This window comes from Anser anser (genome assembly GCF_964211835.1).
Source record: "Anser anser genome assembly, chromosome: 17".
Taxonomy (NCBI): domain Eukaryota; kingdom Metazoa; phylum Chordata; class Aves; order Anseriformes; family Anatidae; genus Anser; species Anser anser.
This window is the reverse complement of record NC_139738.1, coordinates 4,663,544-4,682,088: the sequence shown is the minus strand read 5'-3', so window position 1 is coordinate 4,682,088 and position 18,545 is coordinate 4,663,544. Positions and strand designations below refer to the sequence as shown.

The 18,545-nt window shown below is 38.5% G+C and overlaps 2 protein-coding genes across 7 annotated transcripts; one reads left to right on the top strand and one right to left on the bottom strand.

Moving 5' to 3' along the window:
- Positions 1–2,362: 2,362 nt before the first annotated feature.
- Positions 2,363–10,532, bottom strand: NMNAT1 (nicotinamide nucleotide adenylyltransferase 1). Of its 4 annotated transcripts, none has more exons than XM_083802277.1 (6): positions 10,392–10,530; positions 7,590–7,632; positions 7,186–7,353; positions 6,503–6,686; positions 5,685–5,830; positions 2,363–5,094 (listed from the first exon to the last, which is right to left on the bottom strand). In XM_083802277.1, the coding sequence occupies exons 3-6, from the start codon at positions 7,307–7,309 to the stop codon at positions 4,694–4,696; spliced, it is 855 nt and encodes a 284-aa protein (XP_083658403.1). In that variant the 5' UTR covers positions 7,310–7,353; positions 7,590–7,632; positions 10,392–10,530; the 3' UTR covers positions 2,363–4,693. The 4 variants fall into 4 exon arrangements, with proteins under 4 accessions (XP_083658403.1, XP_083658401.1, XP_083658402.1 ...); XM_083802275.1 differs by lacking the exon at positions 10,392–10,530 and adding an exon at positions 10,092–10,230; XM_083802276.1 differs by lacking the exon at positions 7,590–7,632 and having other exon boundaries at positions 10,392–10,532.
- Positions 10,041–17,684, top strand: LZIC (leucine zipper and CTNNBIP1 domain containing). Of its 3 annotated transcripts, none has more exons than XM_083802284.1 (7): positions 10,041–10,196; positions 11,244–11,387; positions 12,489–12,624; positions 13,701–13,799; positions 14,467–14,562; positions 16,349–16,430; positions 17,281–17,684. In XM_083802284.1, exons 2-7 carry the CDS (start codon positions 11,287–11,289, stop codon positions 17,337–17,339), a joined length of 573 nt encoding a protein of 190 aa, XP_083658410.1. In that variant the 5' UTR covers positions 10,041–10,196; positions 11,244–11,286; the 3' UTR covers positions 17,340–17,684. The 3 variants fall into 3 exon arrangements, with proteins under 3 accessions (XP_083658410.1, XP_083658412.1, XP_083658411.1); XM_083802286.1 differs by lacking the exon at positions 10,041–10,196 and adding an exon at positions 10,448–10,584; XM_083802285.1 differs by lacking the exon at positions 10,041–10,196 and adding an exon at positions 10,584–10,785.
- Positions 17,685–18,545: the final 861 nt, after the last annotated feature.

The following is an 18,545-nucleotide window of genomic DNA, read 5'->3' as shown; positions in this document are numbered from 1 at the left end:
GAGTGAATAACAGGCAGCATTGTTGTCTAGTGGCTGTAACAGGAAAGTGAAAGACCAATCATTTTTGCATATGTTATTCTCTAATGTGACTCTCAACACAACTCTGCTGTGCCACAGTTTATCCATTTGTGTTCTGTACTTCTGTTAGTTATATCTTAGGTAAATAGACATCCAAGCACATGGGAAACATGAAGAGCGAACACCAAATTCTCTGGTTTGCCTGGTGCTTTTACCAGACAGAAAGTTTATGTAACAGCTAAGCATGAGACACCAATCTAGAGGCCTGAGCTCTGTTCACAGTTCTACAGCTCTGTATTTATCAGTTTTTCTAAAGGAAAGAAGTCATTTTCTAGAGGAAAGAAATCTAAAGGAAAGAAGCACCTTTCCTTGCAATTCCCATTTAACTCCTAAAAACTGCTAATAACAGTAAGAAATTCAAAAAGTACTCATGTAGATAGAAGATGTGGCTCTCCCCTTGCTTTTTATTCTTGACGCATACAGTAAAGGGGAGATCATATGGAGCAGTAATCCTGATGATGCTTTATTAGGTGCTATGCATTGTGGTAGACTATACAGGGAGTATAGCACATGGTGCAGCTGGGAAGCTTCAATATTGGACTTTATCTTCAACAAAGTGAAATCAATTCCTTAAGTGATGACGCAGTAATATATTTTGGAAAATGAAATAGAAGAACACTTCACTTCAAAGGGAAATGATATGTGAGGAATTTGGAAATAAGACTTGAACTCCTACAGAATACATACAATTCTCCAGTCACTTGCAGTTCTTCCGTCTGTGGCCACTTTTTGCAAACTGTATGCCTTATTGTGACAATTTACAAAGTACATTTAAAAGGAAATAGGAATTTAATAACCCTGAAATAGTAAGCACTCTAGAATTTTGAAGTACTGGAGTTCCTCATCTGTAAAATGGGGAAAACAACAGTTCCCCAAATTGTGCATATGTTTTAAGCGTCACCTTAATCCTACATTTTAATTTGTCAGATGGGACAGTACCAATCACAACCATGAAGGCTACATTGAAAGAAAACCCCAAAACTGATGGACAAGGGAAATCTTAACTGCTGCTAGTAAAAAGAGAATTTGGTATTCAGAATCTTGAATGAAAAAAATCACCTATAGCTACTACATTTACCTGGTCACTGATACAGGTCAGGCTGAATAAAAGGATAATATTTTGCATAGAAAATTGTTTCACTGAACTTTAACTACATTTTTGGAGCTGACAGTTTGACCTATATGACTCACAGAATCATGTGAGTAGGAAATTAGGACGTCAAAGCTTCTTTCCTGTTTGCAGATGGATATTGTTCTCTAACCTATACTAAAATGGGAATGGTACAGAGAAATGCAAATTAATGTTTCCCCTGGACTCCAGTAGTAGCATTTCACCCACAATTTGTTATTACGAGGTTACAATACTAAAAGAGCACTGTTGCAATACTACTGACTCTTCCAAGTAAAGAGAAGTCAGTACTAGTATAAATCCTACACAAAAGTCTGGATTAACTTTTTAGTTGAAAATTAAGATTGTACTGATTGTCTGGGATGTGGTGCTTCTTTCTGTAAATCAGTTCTAAATCTCAAACTAAGATACATAGAGGATACTCAGGTAACTATTTCAAGACTAAGCCAAAGAACTGTGTATCTAATTTTGTGAGAACTCCCTAATGTCCTGGCCACCTCCTGTGATGGTTCATTTCATCTTCCCTTACAAATTCCCCTATTTTCCTTTTTTTTTGTGGAAAGATATTTTTTTCCATCTCCCTCTTAATTGTTGTGCAGCACTGAGCATATAAAACATTCTGCCAACGATGTGGCCTCATTACAGAAGTAAATTAAATGGTTCCTACTGCTGTTGCAGTATTTGTAAAATAATTTGAATCTGAATTACTTACGTGGTATAAGGACCCTATGTTCTCTTAATAGAGTAGAACCAAAAGCAATAACATTAAGAAAGCAAGCCTCACTTTTTCTTGCAGAATAGCTGTGAATGCATTACAACTCTTTTATAAAGAAGTGCAATGAACTGCATGATTCACAAACCTTACAAGTATATACATTCTCTCTTAGATTTAGTCCACTCTTGCAAGTTTTACTACTTGAACATTTCAGAATATGACACCTCACTGACTGTGATGCTGATATTTAGAACTGATTGGAACAGCAGATTGTCAGTATATGTTTACTTCTAGTGTTGTAATAGGGAGATTTCCGGATCCCACTGGTAAAACAAAAGATCAATATTCACCACAATTTTTGAACAATATTCTGTTTTGTATAGACAAAACAGTACTGACATCATTACTACTTAAAAGTTATGCAGTCATCAAACATCAGATTTGGTTAATGATTAAAATTATCATATTCCATGCAATTTATTTTATCGAAAGACCCATCACATAAAACTACATTAAAACTCGGTGAAATAACTGTCTGAAGATCACAGCTTTATAAACATGCAGTTAGATATGCAGTTTCTCTAGAATTATACAGTGCACCAATATATACCAGTGTCATTATTTAGAAGAATAATCCTAAAGTGCAGTTTTACTCTGAAAAGTGACCACATAAATGGGGTGCTTTCCTACTGGAAATATCTGCTCTGTTTATTCAGAAGCACACTAGTTGACGTGCATGCTGAAAATAAAACTTTTCTGCTCTCTGTTCTTGTCATCCATTAAGACAGACAACAGACGAAAGAGTAACAGAGATCTTATCCTTTCACATGCACCATCAATAATATAGTTTATCTTCAATGGCAGTTTGATGCTAAGGTGTGACAGAGGGGCTTAATATGTCCTTCAGTGCCTTTGTAACTGTTGATAATACATGAACACAGCCTCATTATCAAAAGACTGTGTAAGCTTGCCTAAGCTCTAAGGGAAAAAATGGCAGACTGAGCACATTTGATGCAGAAATCACCAAGGGAAAAAAAAAATAAGATCTATGATGCTACTCTATGTCACAGTAGAGTTACAGATGACCTTCTAAGCTGTGCCTTGATTTTGTTACACTAATGATCTCCTTGTACATTCTCTGTAGATGGCGTGCCTTTGAAGAGGGGGAGTTAGAGAGCGACCGTGGTGGAACTCGGCTGGCCACCCGAGTAAAACCACCTTTACAGGCTAGAGCTAGCAGAACAGAGGTTCTAGTACATGGTAATTTTATAATATCGTGGGGCTCCAGGTTTGTATGTGTGATCCTAGCTCCACTGCATGTTACATGTTCTCCCACTAGAGTCTTTACTCTCCTGATGGGTTCTATATGAGCCCTGCACATTCTAGGGCAACCCGTGATGTTCTGTGTTTGGCTTCTGGCTTCCAGATTCACCCTAAGCTCTCAGTGAAGCCCACACCTCTGCATTAGTTTTTGGGAATCACCTGCCAGGGAAGGAGGATGACAGGTTGTCACAGTTATGATCCCAAAGCAAGTTCATGGTTCTAGACTTGCCCACCAGCAGCTACGCTCTGCACACCAAGAACTTCATGTTCTGTTGGCTTTGTTGATCTGAAAAATGTGAACAGATTTGTCTTGAGGAGATAGTATGAAAAAGCTGTTGACCTGTTAGCTAGCATCTTGGAAACCTTGACATTTTTATTAAGGCACATAATCCAAACCAAAAATGGGATGACAGCAAAGAAAGGGAGGTAGAATTATATTACCATGACATTCACAGTGCCTCTTTAGTTTATATTCACTTAATACAGACAATATGTTTTTAGATTCTAAACCAGATTTCCAGCAAAGAAAAACATTTCACTTATGAACAGTCCTAAGTGTCCTACTGTTTCTTTTCAACTCCACTAACATAAAAACATATCTAGCTATATACATTTGGCTCAAAAGTAAAGGCTCATTTATTATTTGAAATAAAGGGACAACTGTCTGAGAATCTGCAATGACACTATTATTAACTTCTTTCCATTAAATCAATGGCTATAAACCAGTTTCTGAAGTAGGTCCCTCCTCTTGTGAGAAACATTGTTGAACTGAACCTACAGCTCTGGAAACATGAATGGGAAAGTAAAGCACAAGGCATTTTGGGGAGCAAACTGTGTGAGACCAAGTAAACAGGCTTCATATTTGAAAGGCAGGCAACTAAAAGCGTGATTATCTAGAGCCATTTCAGCAAGGAGTAAATTTTTCCCTTCCAGGGTATAGCTAAATCATTTATTTAAGTTGCATCATGTGTTAGCAACTTAAAAAGTAATAATTATAGGGATTTACTATCAGTAAGTGGTACATTTTGAAATGAAATGGCTTTATTACTTACAGCACAGTTATTAAAAATATTTGTGCTCCTATTTTATAAATAGCAGTCAGAGCGGTCTGAGATAAAACACATCAGAACATTTTCATTTGTTCTGTTCATCAATTTGTATTCTCATATACCACTGTGAATTCTTGTATTTAGTTCATGAACTGTGACAATATGCTTAAAAGTGAAAATCTTCTAACTGTATTTTTAAAAAAATTGTGTAGGCCCAATTCTTAAGCAAACCAAACCTCAACAGCAACTACATGTCTACTAAAGCCACAGAATTTGCCTGCTATTTGATAAAAAAGTCACCAAAACCAAACAAGCAAATAAAAACTAAAAAAAAAAACATTTTCCTCTACTGAACTAGTACCTTTTCACAGCAGAAATAAATTTGCTGTATAGTGCCTGTTAGTTCTTGGAATCACTTGCATATTTTTGTAAGGGAGCTAAGACAACCCCAGCATTCTTGTCTTCACTCTCTGGATTATATAGATTATTTTTTTCTATGTATGCCTGAACTACATCAGGCACTAGGTAACGAATACTCTGGCCTCTCCGCAGTGCTCTCCTGATCCTGGTGGAGGAAATGTCATTTGTGATCCATTCTTCCACAAGGTGAATATTATTCTTATGTCTCCACAAAATATCAGATTCGTAGATGAATTTCTGAACGTTGCTTCCAGCCCTACTGATGCATACAAGGCCATGATTTTGCACAATTTCAGTGATGTCCTCCAACTTCCACAGGTTGGGGATCCCAAAGGATTCCAGCACGTCACTTCCACAAAGCAGTTTAATCTGTGGGGTACCTTAAAAAGAAAAATAAATGAGAAGCTGGGCTTGGTTTAGGCCACCAGATTTTAGCTAGCTTGATGGGGACATTTAATATCTAGGCCAACTCTTCCCATCTTGGTTAAGATGAAATTAAAAAAAAAAAAAAAGATTCAGAGCATATAGTTTACAATTAGTAGCCTTAACACAGGGTTTCTCTGAAAAAAGGTTATGGAAGCCTTTTCATTCAAGAGGACCAGAAAATATACTCTAATACGCTTATTTAGCTTTGGGGTGAGTCAATCAAAGGATCAAAGTAAAAGAAAATCTAGAGAGGATTTCAGAAGAGCTAATTAGGAAGGGATACTGTAATGGTTTTAAAACTTCATGTGACACTCCATAGAGTTACAGAAGAGGAGCTAGCTTTTGCATGGCAGGGGGTGGAGGGGATTGCATAAAAGGAAAGAAAAAACAAGCAAAAACCACCTATTTATGCTTTGGGATCTAGATGAGTAACCTTTTTCGCTAAAATCAGAAACAAGAAGTAGCATAAAAAAAGTTACTCATCAGCACAATTCCCTTGAAATAGCAACTATTGTTAAGCATTTAATTTGCAAATAGACTTAACTTTTTATATCTGGACTCTGATTTTTCTTTTTAATAGGGTCGTGTCTATTTGGTTCCTGTTTCCTCTTCCGTCCTGGCTTTGTTAAAGGTAAAGCATTCTGCAGACTGTTAGTGGGATCAGAAGACAAAAGCTTTTGATGATGGTACCTGCAAAACAGAGGTATTTTAGATATTTTAAAGATGCAAGAGAATATAGGGAAGAGTATTATCTACTAAATAACCTTTCACCACTTCCTCTTGTAGTGTCTTCACAGAAAACCCATCCAAGAACTGAGCTGCTGAAAGAAGGACTTCTGAGAGTTGGCTTATAAGATGGCAAAAGTGCAAAGATTTCAAAGCAACAACTACAAGGTTTGTTTCCTTGTTTTTAAAGAAAAAGAAGAACCTCAGTTAAGTAGCAGTGACTGAAAGAGGGAAAAACATAAAATAAATAAATAAATGCCTTTAGATGATTCTCATGCCAGCCTTTAAATACACAAATGGGCAGCCTAACACAAACAAAATCAAATGAGGGAAGCTTGCATAGCTTATGCCCACCCTATTTTAGTCTCTTTTCTTTCCTTAGGAATATCTTTTCAGCACAAAAACTAAACAGAGCCTAAGAAAAAATATATGATCTTAAAAATTGTTCACAGGCACATTTTGTGTACGTTTAGGACTGATATTGCAATCCTTCATTTACAATGTTTATAGAAATAGTATTTTTGACTTCACTGAGTTTATTCAATGATTTGGGGTTAGTTTAACTTGTAATAGCTAACACCATTCCTTATTATTCTACAGGTTCTTGATACTTTTTAGGATTTTGCAGAAGAATACCTTAAAACTTTTACTGTTTCCAGCCACTCACTCTGGGTGCTTTCCCAGTCATCAACTTCCACCCAATCTGAGTTTTTGGTAGCTAATTTTGCCATGGTTACTCGGTGATCAGCACTGATCAGACCTTTCTTCTTATATGCGTCACATACTGGTGAAATTATTCCTTTGATTACTTTGTATTTTCCTGTGGGGAAAAAAAAAGCATATCACACAAGAACATGAAAAGTGGCTGAGCAGATGTTATTTCCACAGTACTGTATTTAAACTATTACACACTCATTGTTCACTGCAGTCTCTAAGAACATCAGTGACAGCTCTAATAACTAGCCCAGTGGAAAAGTACGGTATATTTCTGCCACTGTACAAGGAGGCACAATTAAATATTCAGTAAGAAATATAAGAAAGATATATCTCTATGACATCTACTCATGCCTTTCTAATTTCAGAAAGAAAAACTATAAAACCAGTGCTTTAGCTCATTCGAATTAGTAAAAGGCAGCAAATAAGTGAGACTGTATTTAGCCTACAGGAGTCAGTAGGATACATACTCATACTAGCGTCAATACCTAATTAGTTTTCCAAAAATATCTATCGCTGTCAAACAGGCATAAACAAAATATTCACCTTAACATTTAAGTGTCTGGATAGAGAGCTGTTTTAAATGATACAAATTACCATCCTACCTGTTTCATCAAAATAGTCTTTAGCCAGCTCAAATAGCCTGAGATGCATGTTGGTAATGGGATTAAAGGACCCACAGGCCAGCAGTACTACTTCAGTCTTCTTGTCGGGATCTTCCATAGCCATTCCTCACAGCTACAGAGCCAAGAGGAGAATGTTGGGCCTAGTTACTGCAAGAGAGATTAAAAATAGTTATTTCTACTTATTTGTGCTGCCAATAAGCAGATGATTTCAAGGGCAAATTGATCACCGTATTTTCCTTCCATCAGCATTTGGCCTGTGATCATTCATGTGATACTGCATTATCCAGCTTTTAAGAGATTAAAACCACTGTCTCTAGTTCTTCCTTGTTATTTCTGAATAGAATGCAAGGAGGACGACATATGTAACAGATATGTGAACCTACCTTTGCCTTGTCCATGTATTAGCTTGGCAGTTGCAATTCCTTCCTATACGCAAGAGAAGGAAGCACCTTTAAGAAGTTCATTAAAAATGGGCAGCTCACCAAGAGAGGCCAGTGTACTGCCCACTCTGAAGAAAAGCAGCTTGTGCAAAAAAAATCCAAACAAGCAAATAAAAATACCCAAAAAAACAACCAAAAATCAGGAGGAGAGATTATTAAGGTCTCCAACTTCAGAACAAACTTTATTAGAATGTCTTTTTTTTTTTCAGATGCCAATGCCAATCAACTGCCAAGAGACATGTTTGCAGAGAACTTCCTTATAAATAACTTCCTTACTTTTGGTGCTTATAGAGGGGAACAGAACATCCTCTGAGAGTTCCCAGTGCTGCTGATGTACTTTGCAGTGAATATTTTCAGCAAAATCTACATAATTAACATTATATTGAATTAAATTCTGGAAGAGAGGAGGGTTAACATTTCTTTGTTTAGGATTTATTTACATTTTACAGGTTCCTAGTATGCAGAAAGACAGTGCTATGGCCTAAACATGAAAACAACCAATCTACTTGGTTTTGTGGAAAGCGGGTACTGTGTATACCAGTGGAACTAACGATAGAAGAAAAGTGAATTTTAAAAAGTTTAGTGAAAGCTGCAATTAAATACATTTTTTTCCCTTTTTAAAAATACAGCAGCACTGTTTCAATTCTGCAACTTGAGTTTCAGAAAGGTGTTTAAAAATTGGGGAAAATAAGGAAATTTCACCACTCGTCTTTTTAATTTCTCCTCCCACTGCATGGATTTTTGCTCCTCAGTGCTTCATGAGAACATCCTGGCTTGCCAAGATGGTTTCTCCTAGGCTGGCCCTGAACAAGCACATGAAAACTGGAATATATTATGGGCCATTCTCTTGCTTGTTACTGTTTGTGAGATGTCTGAGGCATTTGTGTTGAGCACTGAATAGTCTGCCATTATTTCAACAGCACAATCTGCCTGGAAAAATCCCACAAGGTCAACCTCATGATCAGTCTTCTTTGCAAAGAAACAGCAATGCTCGGTGCCGCCACAGTGGTGATATATCTCATCACAGCTGAATCTTCTAACAGCTCCTACCTACTAACATCAAATAGCCCTTGAATAAAAGGAAATCCTGCAAGGCATCTTATGAGGTACATTTTGCAAGTTTTGGTACTTTTCTGTGCTTTTGAGTTTCACAAACTTTTAAAATATTCTGTATTATTGCAGAGTAGTTCAGCGTTTGAAGGGTTTGGTGTTACTTGGAATGCAGTCTTCACAGGGGCATCAGCTAGAAGAGTTACTATGGGAACAGGCAAGGAAAGGAGTTGGACTTGCCTTTGTAATGCATAAAGCCCCACTTGCTAAAGAAAGTGACTCATACTGCAAATTGGAAAAGGATTGATTTTCTGTTTAAAAAAAAAAAAAAGGGAAAAAAATGGAAGATTTTAAGGTAAAAATGTGTAGTGCCTTCTCTGGAGTTAGTCAAACGTCCTTGTTCATCCTTTTTTGCACTCTTTAGAAACAGGCAGGTATTGCATCATAAAATCACCTTGTAGCACTGCATATCTGCATAGCAATTAAGAACATAACAGTATGCCCATACCCTCAGCCTCCTAATCTGCGTTGACATCCTCTGTCTAGGACCATTTGCATAGAAAACAGCTACATGGCTGATGTGGAGAACAGCGCAGATGACAAGAGGTATCATTGTGATTACTGATGCTATTTTGTCATCATTATACCCAGCATAGTACCTACAGAGCTGGGACCTGCTCTGTACAAAATGACCTTCATACAGCTCTAACTCTTTGGTATGAGCTATGTGCATGGTCAGTTAAGTGTGGTTTGTTTCACAACACTGCAAACAGCCACATCCGTTATTGTTCTCTTATATCAAGTACTAAATAAAATGTTAGTAAAATCTCTCTGTAGAGACTTTAAAAGTAACAAGGTAAGGCTGTGCTCAGTCAATGTTTCTGTAAGCACTGGATGCCGTGGATCATTTTCACTTTTTCATAAGGAAAAAAATGTGCATTGTAATGTATATGATCCTTTACATGTATGTTTATATAGTCTCAGCATGCTTATACGTGATTTCATGTAGTGTGCACCACTTGCAGCCCTGACACTCGACATGTATTAGCACAAACCCCATCAAGATGTGCCTACAGCAAATTTTGGCAGTCCTGAAAACCAAGCTGTTCGCTTCCACGGGTGCGCAGGCAGCGTGGTGAGTGCCCTGGCCTACCACCTTTACATTTCCGAGGAAAACACTCATTTATTAAGAACAGCCGAAGAAATAGAAAGATTCAGACGTATCACGCCGCCAGCGTGCGGAAGGAAGCTCCTGCTGGCAGCTGCCCCGCGCTGGGCCCGCCGCTGCCCGGCCCGTTTCAGCAGCCACCCCCTCCACGAGAGCCCGGCCTCCCCTGCCCGGCCCCCCGGGTCCCCTCGGTCCCTCCCCGGCCCCCCGGATCCCCCCTCTCTTACCGCCCGGGGCCTCCCGGCGCCCAGAGCCGCAGCGGGCGGCGCCATCGCAGTGGCCCCGGCGCTCCGGAAGCGGCCCCGCGGCGCCCCGCTCCCGGCCTGCCCCAGGTGAGGCGGCGACACGGGGCCGGGCGGCGGGAGGGCACCGGGGGGGTCCGTGTGGGGCTCGGGCCCCTCTCCGCGCTCCCTGCCCTGCCTGCGGGCAGCCCTGCGGCCTCCCCTCCCTGCCCCGCGGAGCCGCAGTCCGGGCGGTGCCGGCCTCGCGTCTCTTCCCCGTCTCCTCCCTCAGCCCTTCGCGTTTACCGCTCGTCTCCCGCCGTGGCCGCGGGAGGGTCGCGTCTCCTCCCCGGGTGCCTTCCAGAGCCGGGGCGAGCCGGCGGCATTCGTGCAAGTGCTGGGAGCCGGCTGCTCAGTACCGGGGGAGCCGGCGTGTCGCCCGGGTGCAGCCTTCGGATCGTTGCGCTGAGGCCACTTGGCCTATTTAATATCCGAAGAAGTGCGGATTTTCTCTAGAACGTTCTAGTTTTCTCCAGCTAATGGTTTCAACTGGGGTGTTTACGTGCTTCAAACTCCTAAATTTGGGTTGTTGACTCTTACGTAGTTTCCCAAGGGGCAGTTGTAGAGAAGGCGAAGAATAAAAATTGAGGAGTTTTAGGATGCAAGGAGACGGCCTCAAGATGTGCCAGAGGAGGATTAGGTGGGCTATCAGGAAGAATTTCTTCACGGGAAGGGTGATTAGGTGCTGAAACAGGCTGCCCAGGGAAGTGGCAGTCGCTATCCCTGGAGGTATTTAAGGGACGTGGACTTGATAATGTTGATGGTTGGGCTTGATGACCTTAAGGGTCATTTCCAACCTAAAGAATTCTATAAGAGCCTGCTGTTCCGTATAGAGAGACATGAAGTCATCAGTAATTGATGCTAGATTTTGGAGTTGTTTCTATGTGATATAGCTGTTTGAGTTATTATCTTGGTGTATGATTTCTTGCTAGAAAAAGAATGGTCCTGTAGACCCAGCCTAATATTCCAGTATTTCTGCTGCTGGGATCTCGAAGTGCTTATATTAGACATTCCGTCATCAATATATTGATCAATTAGATCACTTTAAAATATGTTTTAAGGTGTTGATACATAACAGTAACACGTTCTTTCTCCTAGGAGTGTTATGTTACAGCTTCGGATTTTCTTATGAAAACTGAAAATGGCTTCAAGGGGAACAACAGAGACCACTAAACTAAAACAGAACTTGGAAGAGCAGTTGGATAGGTTAATGCAGCAGCTTCAAGATCTGGAGGAATGCAGGTAATAGAAGTAGATGCTTTCCTCTTAAATGGGAATATTTTTCCTAAGTGGTTGGCAGAAGGGAACTGTACCTTTCAAAAGTCTTGTGTTTTTTTGTTTTTGCTTTGTGTTTTGATGTGGCTTTACTTTTTAAAAATTATGATAGGGTGTTAGTATTAGGTAGTAAAAGTGATGTGGAAAAAAACATTTTTTATTAAGGTCATTCTATTGTCTTGAGGAAAATGAGGGCAAAAATACTCATTACTATTTTCTTTGAAATTTTATATTTCAGTGGGACTTGTTAACCTGCAGTAGCTGTTCACAGAATTCTCAGTTTTCATATATGTTTTTTTAATAGCAGTTATTTGCTTTTGTGTGCTTTTATTTTGCTTTGTCTTATAATTACAGATTTGGTTGTGTATTTTTTTCCATGGTTTGTTTAACATCTTCATGTGATACTCCTGACTCTTTTGGTCTTTGTAGGCTAGTAAAATCTGAAATAGATGGAATTGCCAGGGATTTTTTTTTCCATCTCATTAGTGGTACTTAAGCGTCCTGTCTGGTTTTAGATGCTTTCTCTGGCTATAATTCTAACTAGCCTAAGCGATACATATTTAGTGTATTTTCAAGAACAATTCTGTGTGTCATTCTTTGAGTTTACCAAGGCTTAAACAGCAGGATTAAGGGCTGATGTTTTTTTTTCCTGAATTGCTTGATGGTTTGGGGGTGAAGAGGTGGGCTTTTCAGATAATTTGATCCACCTTACCTTTAAGTAAGGCAATCTCACTGCATTTTGTTGTTGAGATCCCAAATAAATTTTTAAATGTTGCACCATGTGTTTAGTACCTTGTAGTTGTCAGTGTCTTTTTAATGCAAGTGAATTTGTACAAGCAACACAACTGCAAGGACAGCTATGAAGAGGTGCAAAAACAAGAAGCAAACTCATGTTCATGAGCCAAATAACAGCTAAGAGGCCTAGAAGCAGAATAACATGAAGTGATGTGAATATTTTTATTGCTATTTGAGGATACGTGCTTCATGATACACACTGATGTCCTTTTTTCCATATTACATCTCAGCTTTAATCCTGTGATTTAATACGTCTTGTTGGCTCTTCTTTAGAGAGGAACTAGATGCAGATGAGTATGAAGAAACAAAGAAAGAAACTCTAGAACAGCTGAGTGAGATCAATGACTCACTGAAGAAGATTATGTCCGGAGATATGACTTTGGTGGATGAGCTCAGTGGCATGCAACTGGTAAAGAAGTTTCTTACTCAGATCTGTCTGACTGATGTGTTATTAAAAGTAGGTTGTATTCTGCTTGGACTCAGCAAAACAGGAAAAAGATCTAAGTGGTCTATTATAATATCTATACAGGGGCACGTGAAACCTGCATCTCTGCACTGAATGTTTTTATTATTTAATGTATGTGTACATATTAAAAACTTGGTTAGGTCTCTTCATTTTACAACAGGAGGGGAAAAATAGTATCAGTGATAACACTGTAGAAAAAAAATGTGGGAAACTGCAGGGCCTGAATATTAGAAAAAGTTACTAAATAATTTAAAAGGTGTGAGAGACAATCCAGCATGATACATGGTGAGAAACAAAGTTCTTGCCTATTTGTTAGGAAGGGTAAAGATAGCATTTCATATGCTCGTATCACTGGTTTGTATTTCAGAGAGTCATCCCAGTCCAAATGAAAAGACTAATGGTGACTGTAAATTCACGTTCTTCTGGTGTATTGATCTTATGTCAACTTCCAAACTTTTGATCCGTTTTCTGTCTTTTCAAGTGTTTAATGAAAGCGTGGTTTGTTCCTTCTGAGCCCTATGTTTTGAGTTCTGTTTCCAGAGAAATGATGATTTGTTGAAAAATAACTGTGGTGAGATTTAATATAATAGCTCTGATATTCTGTAGAGTATTTTGAATAGCAACAGGAAATTGACCTCATCAATTACATTCTGCTTACTCTTAGAAGAACTGTAATTGTCAGTGTGGGCATAAAAACTGCTTAAGATAGCACAGCACATTCACTTGTGTCCTGATAATATCAGGAAGATGTTGGAAATTTAATTAAGACCTGGACTCTAATTAAAAGTTCCACATCTTTTTCTCAGAATAATTGCACCAATTAGTGGATTTTTCAAGCCCTGTGTAAATGTTGGATTTTTTTTTCATCTAAGTTCCATGGTTATGCAAACAAAGAGAAGCTCTCTTATCAAATGATGCAGAGGATACTAATGATGCTTTCCAGCCTTCATTAATCTTGTCATGCAGCTATAGTTTATGATTGCTATTAGTTCTGGTCATTCTTGTTCTTTTCCTTGCAGGCAATACAAGCAGCCATCAGCCAAGCATTTAAAACTCCAGAAGTAATTAGAATGTTTGCAAAGAAACAACCAAGGCAATTGAGGACAAGGTTGGCAGAGGTGAAGGTTTCTGTTTTACTTTAAGAACGGTTTATTAGAACTAGACTGATTTAGATTTGTAATGTTTGCAAGGAGAGTACCAAGTGTGTTAGGAAACTTGGTGGTGGCATCACAAGGAGATAAAGAAGTTATCTTTCAGTTTGTCCAGTTTCAAATGTTCATTGTGGTAATGGGGACAACAATGTATATGAGTTGTTCTCTATCTTGCTGTTTCAAAACAAAAATGTGGTTAACAAAAAGTGAGCTGAGTATAATTGCAGATGGAAGATGTGAAGAGTTTGAATCTAGAATTGTGTTGGGGGCATTTGAGTGCATTAGTGTTTCAGATCATGACTGAACTTGAGATTTAGATTAAGTGAAATGTGATTCCCTTGTGTATCAGTGATGTGTGAATCCGTAATTTTGGATTAGAAGAGTTTCAAGTCTTTTATTAGAAGAATTTCAAGGTCAGAGACATTGAGAATGCCAATGTCAGGTGCAGAGTATCTGGAGAATGTCAGAAAAAATGTGCAGCCATCTTTTAAAGTATAGTTAGGTCTGTCCCTTACTTCCATGGGTACCGTGCTTACTGATGGTATGTTTAGGCTGTTGCAGTGGTCATGCTGTTTTATTGAGTGAAACTACTGGGATGTTTATGTGATTTGACTTTTTATTTCTTGGTATACAGATGGACAGAGACTTAATGGTTGGGAAATTGGGACGAGATCTGTACACGCAACAGAAAGTTGAAATCCTGACTGCCCTCAGAAAGCTTGGTGAGAAGGTAAAGTGTTAGTATGAAAGCTAGTTGATGAATAGACTTTTTTATCTATATAATGAAGACAAATCTTATATATTAAAATAAGAAATTACAACTTTTTTTTTAATGAACAAATCCTAAAATGTAGCTTGCTTTCATAGCAGACGTCTTGAAGCGCTCACTACTAAACATGCCAAATAGTATTGTACATTTATATAAGACTATTACTATCTTTGTTGGGCCATAGGAGTGAATCATGTAGAAGCTCATACAAGATGATGATACGAAAGCTGCAATACGAGTCTTTTACTAGCTAACTACCGCCTATCCACCCAGCAGGGACTGTCAAAGACTTTTGACACACATTGAGCTTCAACTCAGTTCTGTATTGTTGATAATATCTGTTCCTTGGTGTGAGATATATACATTTGAGAGGTAGATGTTAAACGTTGTATTTCTCCGATAATCGCATCAGTGTGCAGAACAATCCTGTTTTTTTTGTGTGTGTGTGTGGTGTGTTTTTTACCGCTAGAGGGAGGAAGAGAAGTTATTTCTTTTTGTTGAAGGTGTATGAAGAAAATGAGTTGCTGTGTCTCTCTGTAGTTAAACTTTCCTAGTAAATGAGGGAATGTGATAGAAAATATCAAGTGTGGTACTAAAGGGAGGTACGTTCCAGGTAGGTGATATTAGCAAGTGCTTTCCGTCAGAATATTGTTCTTGTTAGACTGTCAGAGGAAAAAAATGTTTTGGAAACATTTAATTAAGGTTCACATCTAATTAAGATTGTGAACTGAATGTGTGAAGTTACCTAGACCTGGCATGAGTTCCTTGGGTCACCTCAGACAAGCTTTATGTTATGCTTTGACAGCCTCCTTATCTTTTAAAATGATCAGTAACCTACTTCACAGAGGACTTCCCAGGATAGCGGTTTCACATCTATTCTGAATGTGACAAATGTTGGTAAATATTAAGTGCTTGTCTGCACAGTACTGCAAAATGTTAGGTAGTTTGATGCTTGCTTACGAAATACAGCAAAGACAGGTAACTAGTAGTTTTTCCCCTACATCTGACATAATTTTCAATGTTTGTACCTGATGTTCCATTGTAGCCTGTATTTTTAATTGTTAAATTGACACAATTGCTGTGGGTAGTTTGACACATTTAATTCTTCATCACTTTAATAAGGATGTATATCTGAGGTACTTAAATGAGTGAATTTTAACTTAGATACCTGAACCTTTCAAATGTAGGTTGTTGCTTCATTATTGTAAATATTTTATGGGCATCTGTCACCAAGGCATCAGAACACAAACATAAAAGCAAAATCTACATGTGTAAATGTCACTGATGGTTCACAGCACTTTAAAGGAAGAGACGGTTTTCTAGGTCACTGACTGTTAATGTGGTCAAAGCTGGCTGTGGCTCTGTTTTGGCTTTTGTCAGTAGATGATAGGAGGTGAGCTGAGAGCTTAGCTCAGTAGTGTATGGCCCACATGACAAAAAAAAGTGGTTTGCTTCCTTTGCCTAGTTTTGGTACAGAGATGCAGGGTGACCATTTCATCAAAAATTATCACTGGAGGGCTTGAAAACCTAGTGCATACGCTGTCCTTTCTGGACTGACAGAGGATATTGAGGAAGGTAATTCAGTGCAGGGCAGTAGCTTGCGTTTTTACTTTGGCTTTTAGTATTAGATAAAACTGCAAATTGATAATCCCTTTAAGCTGTCATATTTCATGATATAGATGATGGGAATATGGTGGGGATATGCATAGTTAAGGTATCAAGTTCAGTTCGGCCTTTTTTGATTTAGCTGACACCCGATGAGGAGACCTTCTTGTCAGCAAATGCTGGTGCAGCCCTGAGCCAGTTTGAGAAAGTCTCCACTGACCTTGGTAAGTTTTCGTTCTCATAAATTCCAATTTCTTTGCCTCTTCAAACAGTGATAAATAGAAATACCTGTGATTCTACATGAAACAGAAAATACAAGCAAAAGATTCATGCCATTAAATTCTGACATGCGTTTTTCGATTTTATTAACAATAAAACTCTGATACACTGTCCATGAGGGAAAAGAAATGCAGCAAATAAACTCAGTGCGAAAAAGCCACAAAAAGGCAAGTGTTCCACATAATGCTGAAGCCTTGAATGCCCTGTCTCAAGCAGACATATCACTCGTACAGTTAAACAATACTTTTTTGCATTAATGACTCCTCAGGAGAGCCTTTTCCTCTGCTTGATGCAGAGAACCCTGCAATTACTGGCACACTATCAAAATAGAGCTTTAAAGCACTCTTCTTGCCGTGATGGTTGTAACTCTAATCATGTTGACAAGACCAAAAGTTCATTTATAATATGCATTAAATAAGCACGACACTTCATTCTATTTTTACTGTTAGAATTGTGATGAAAGAGCTATGAATGGCAGGAATGTGCCAGACTAGGTCAGGCTACAGATGAACTAGTTCTGTGACCGAACTCTCAGTACTCCTCTTTCTGAGTGCAGGCAAGGTGGGAACCCTGTTGTTCAAAATGGTGCTTCATTAGCAGCTCTCTACATAGTTTTGGAGCTGTCCAATCCAGTATATCTCTGTTTTTTCTTTTTATGAGCTCAAGTGTTCTACTTTTTAAAATGCAGGTTTGATTTCTTTTGATTTCAAATGTTTTGCTTGATTTATATTGCATGTAAGGAAATTCTCTAAAATACGATTTCTACTAATACTGAAAATATTTTTCCTTTCACAGGATCAGGAGACAAAGTTTTTGCTCTAGCAAGTTTTGAAGTAGAAAAGGCAAAACAGTGAAGAGGTGTGTGAGGCTCGAGTCTGTCCAGTTGTCAGCAGCATTGGACTTCTGTCATTGTAATTGTTTTTTCTATTTTTAAGATGTTGCAAAAAAAAAGGGGCAAAACCTATCAACAAACCCTAAATCTCCTGGGTTCTTAAACAGAAGATATGAAGTAAAAAACCTTAAAGTGCACTTGGTAACATTGGTGTCTGTGTACCTCTTGGTAACGTAAGTTCTGAGGCTAAACACTAAGTGGTACTCTAAAAACAAAACCTTGTTATGACTGTCTTTGAAAAGAATCGGCTATTTTCAACTTTTCTGAATGTGTATTTCTCTAACTATTAAAATACAATTTTTTTGCATGTGGTTGTACCAAGCAGATCTTTTTTCAGGAACAGTCCTAATGAATGAGTTATTTTTTGGGTGATTATTTGAGTTGCTCTCGAGTTGTCTTAATTCTTGTCTGGGCCCCCTACTAAGTATTTTATACTAGGAATCCATTGCATCTTTTAAAAACTGACATAGCTTATTTGAAGTACCATCTTTCTACAAACTGTTTGCAGAAGAACCAAAATGAGACTGTATGCTGATCGTTGGCCCTTGTCTGCTTGTTTACTGTGCACATGAATGAGTGTCATTGTGTCCCAGCTTTGATTGACAAACAATGGAAGCCCTGTAGAGAGACTTCTGGAGAAATTTAACCTTCTGTGTTGAAATGACAGGGCATTGCAAGGAAATGGCAATGAGGAGCCCTTTCTGTGACCTCTTATTTGAGCTCTCAGTGTATAACTGCATGCTACCATTATTTCCCAGGATTTCTGAGATAGCATGGAATAACTTTAAAGTAGAAACAAATTAAAAAAAAGGGAGGGGGAAGAAGCTCTCGTTAGATGATTGATGCAACTGTAGCTGTCTAATTATCAGGTGGTGGTGCTGTGCAGAGAAGAAGGTCAGTGCTTCCACAAGGAAGTTAGAATCCTGAATAGTTTCAGATTATAGGGTGATTTAAAATCTTGTATTGTTGAATTTTTAGCTCTGATGGAGGAGAAACTACTTGGGACTCTAGATCTGTGTTTAACACTGATAAATTATTTTTTATATTTCTTTGTAAAATCAATATTAGGGATCTTGTTCTTCCAGTACTGGCAGCTTCATGTTTTAATTCAGCACTATTTCTCCTTATTTTATCACTAACTGAAGAAAAAGGATATGAATAGAATACA

What these genes read in the sequence shown, in the direction of transcription:
- NMNAT1 (XM_083802276.1), bottom strand. Translation starts at nt 7,309, where the DNA reads ATGGCTATGGAAGATCCCGACAAGAAGACTGAAGTAGTACTGCTGGCC. An exon ending in GAAACAGTAAAAGTTTTAAG is followed by an intron (nt 5,831 to 6,502) that starts GTATTCTTCTGC and finishes TCTGTTTTGCAG; the next exon opens with GTACCATCATCAAAAGCTTT. An exon ending in TCAGAGTCCAGATATAAAAA is followed by an intron (nt 5,095 to 5,684) that starts GTTAAGTCTATT and finishes TTTCTTTTTAAG; the next exon opens with GTACCCCACAGATTAAACTG.
- LZIC (XM_083802284.1), top strand. Translation starts at nt 11,287, where the DNA reads ATGGCTTCAAGGGGAACAACAGAGACCACTAAACTAAAACAGAACTTG. An exon ending in CAAGATCTGGAGGAATGCAG is followed by an intron (nt 11,388 to 12,488) that starts GTAATAGAAGTA and finishes GCTCTTCTTTAG; the next exon opens with AGAGGAACTAGATGCAGATG. An exon ending in TCAGAAAGCTTGGTGAGAAG is followed by an intron (nt 14,563 to 16,348) that starts GTAAAGTGTTAG and finishes TTTTTGATTTAG; the next exon opens with CTGACACCCGATGAGGAGAC.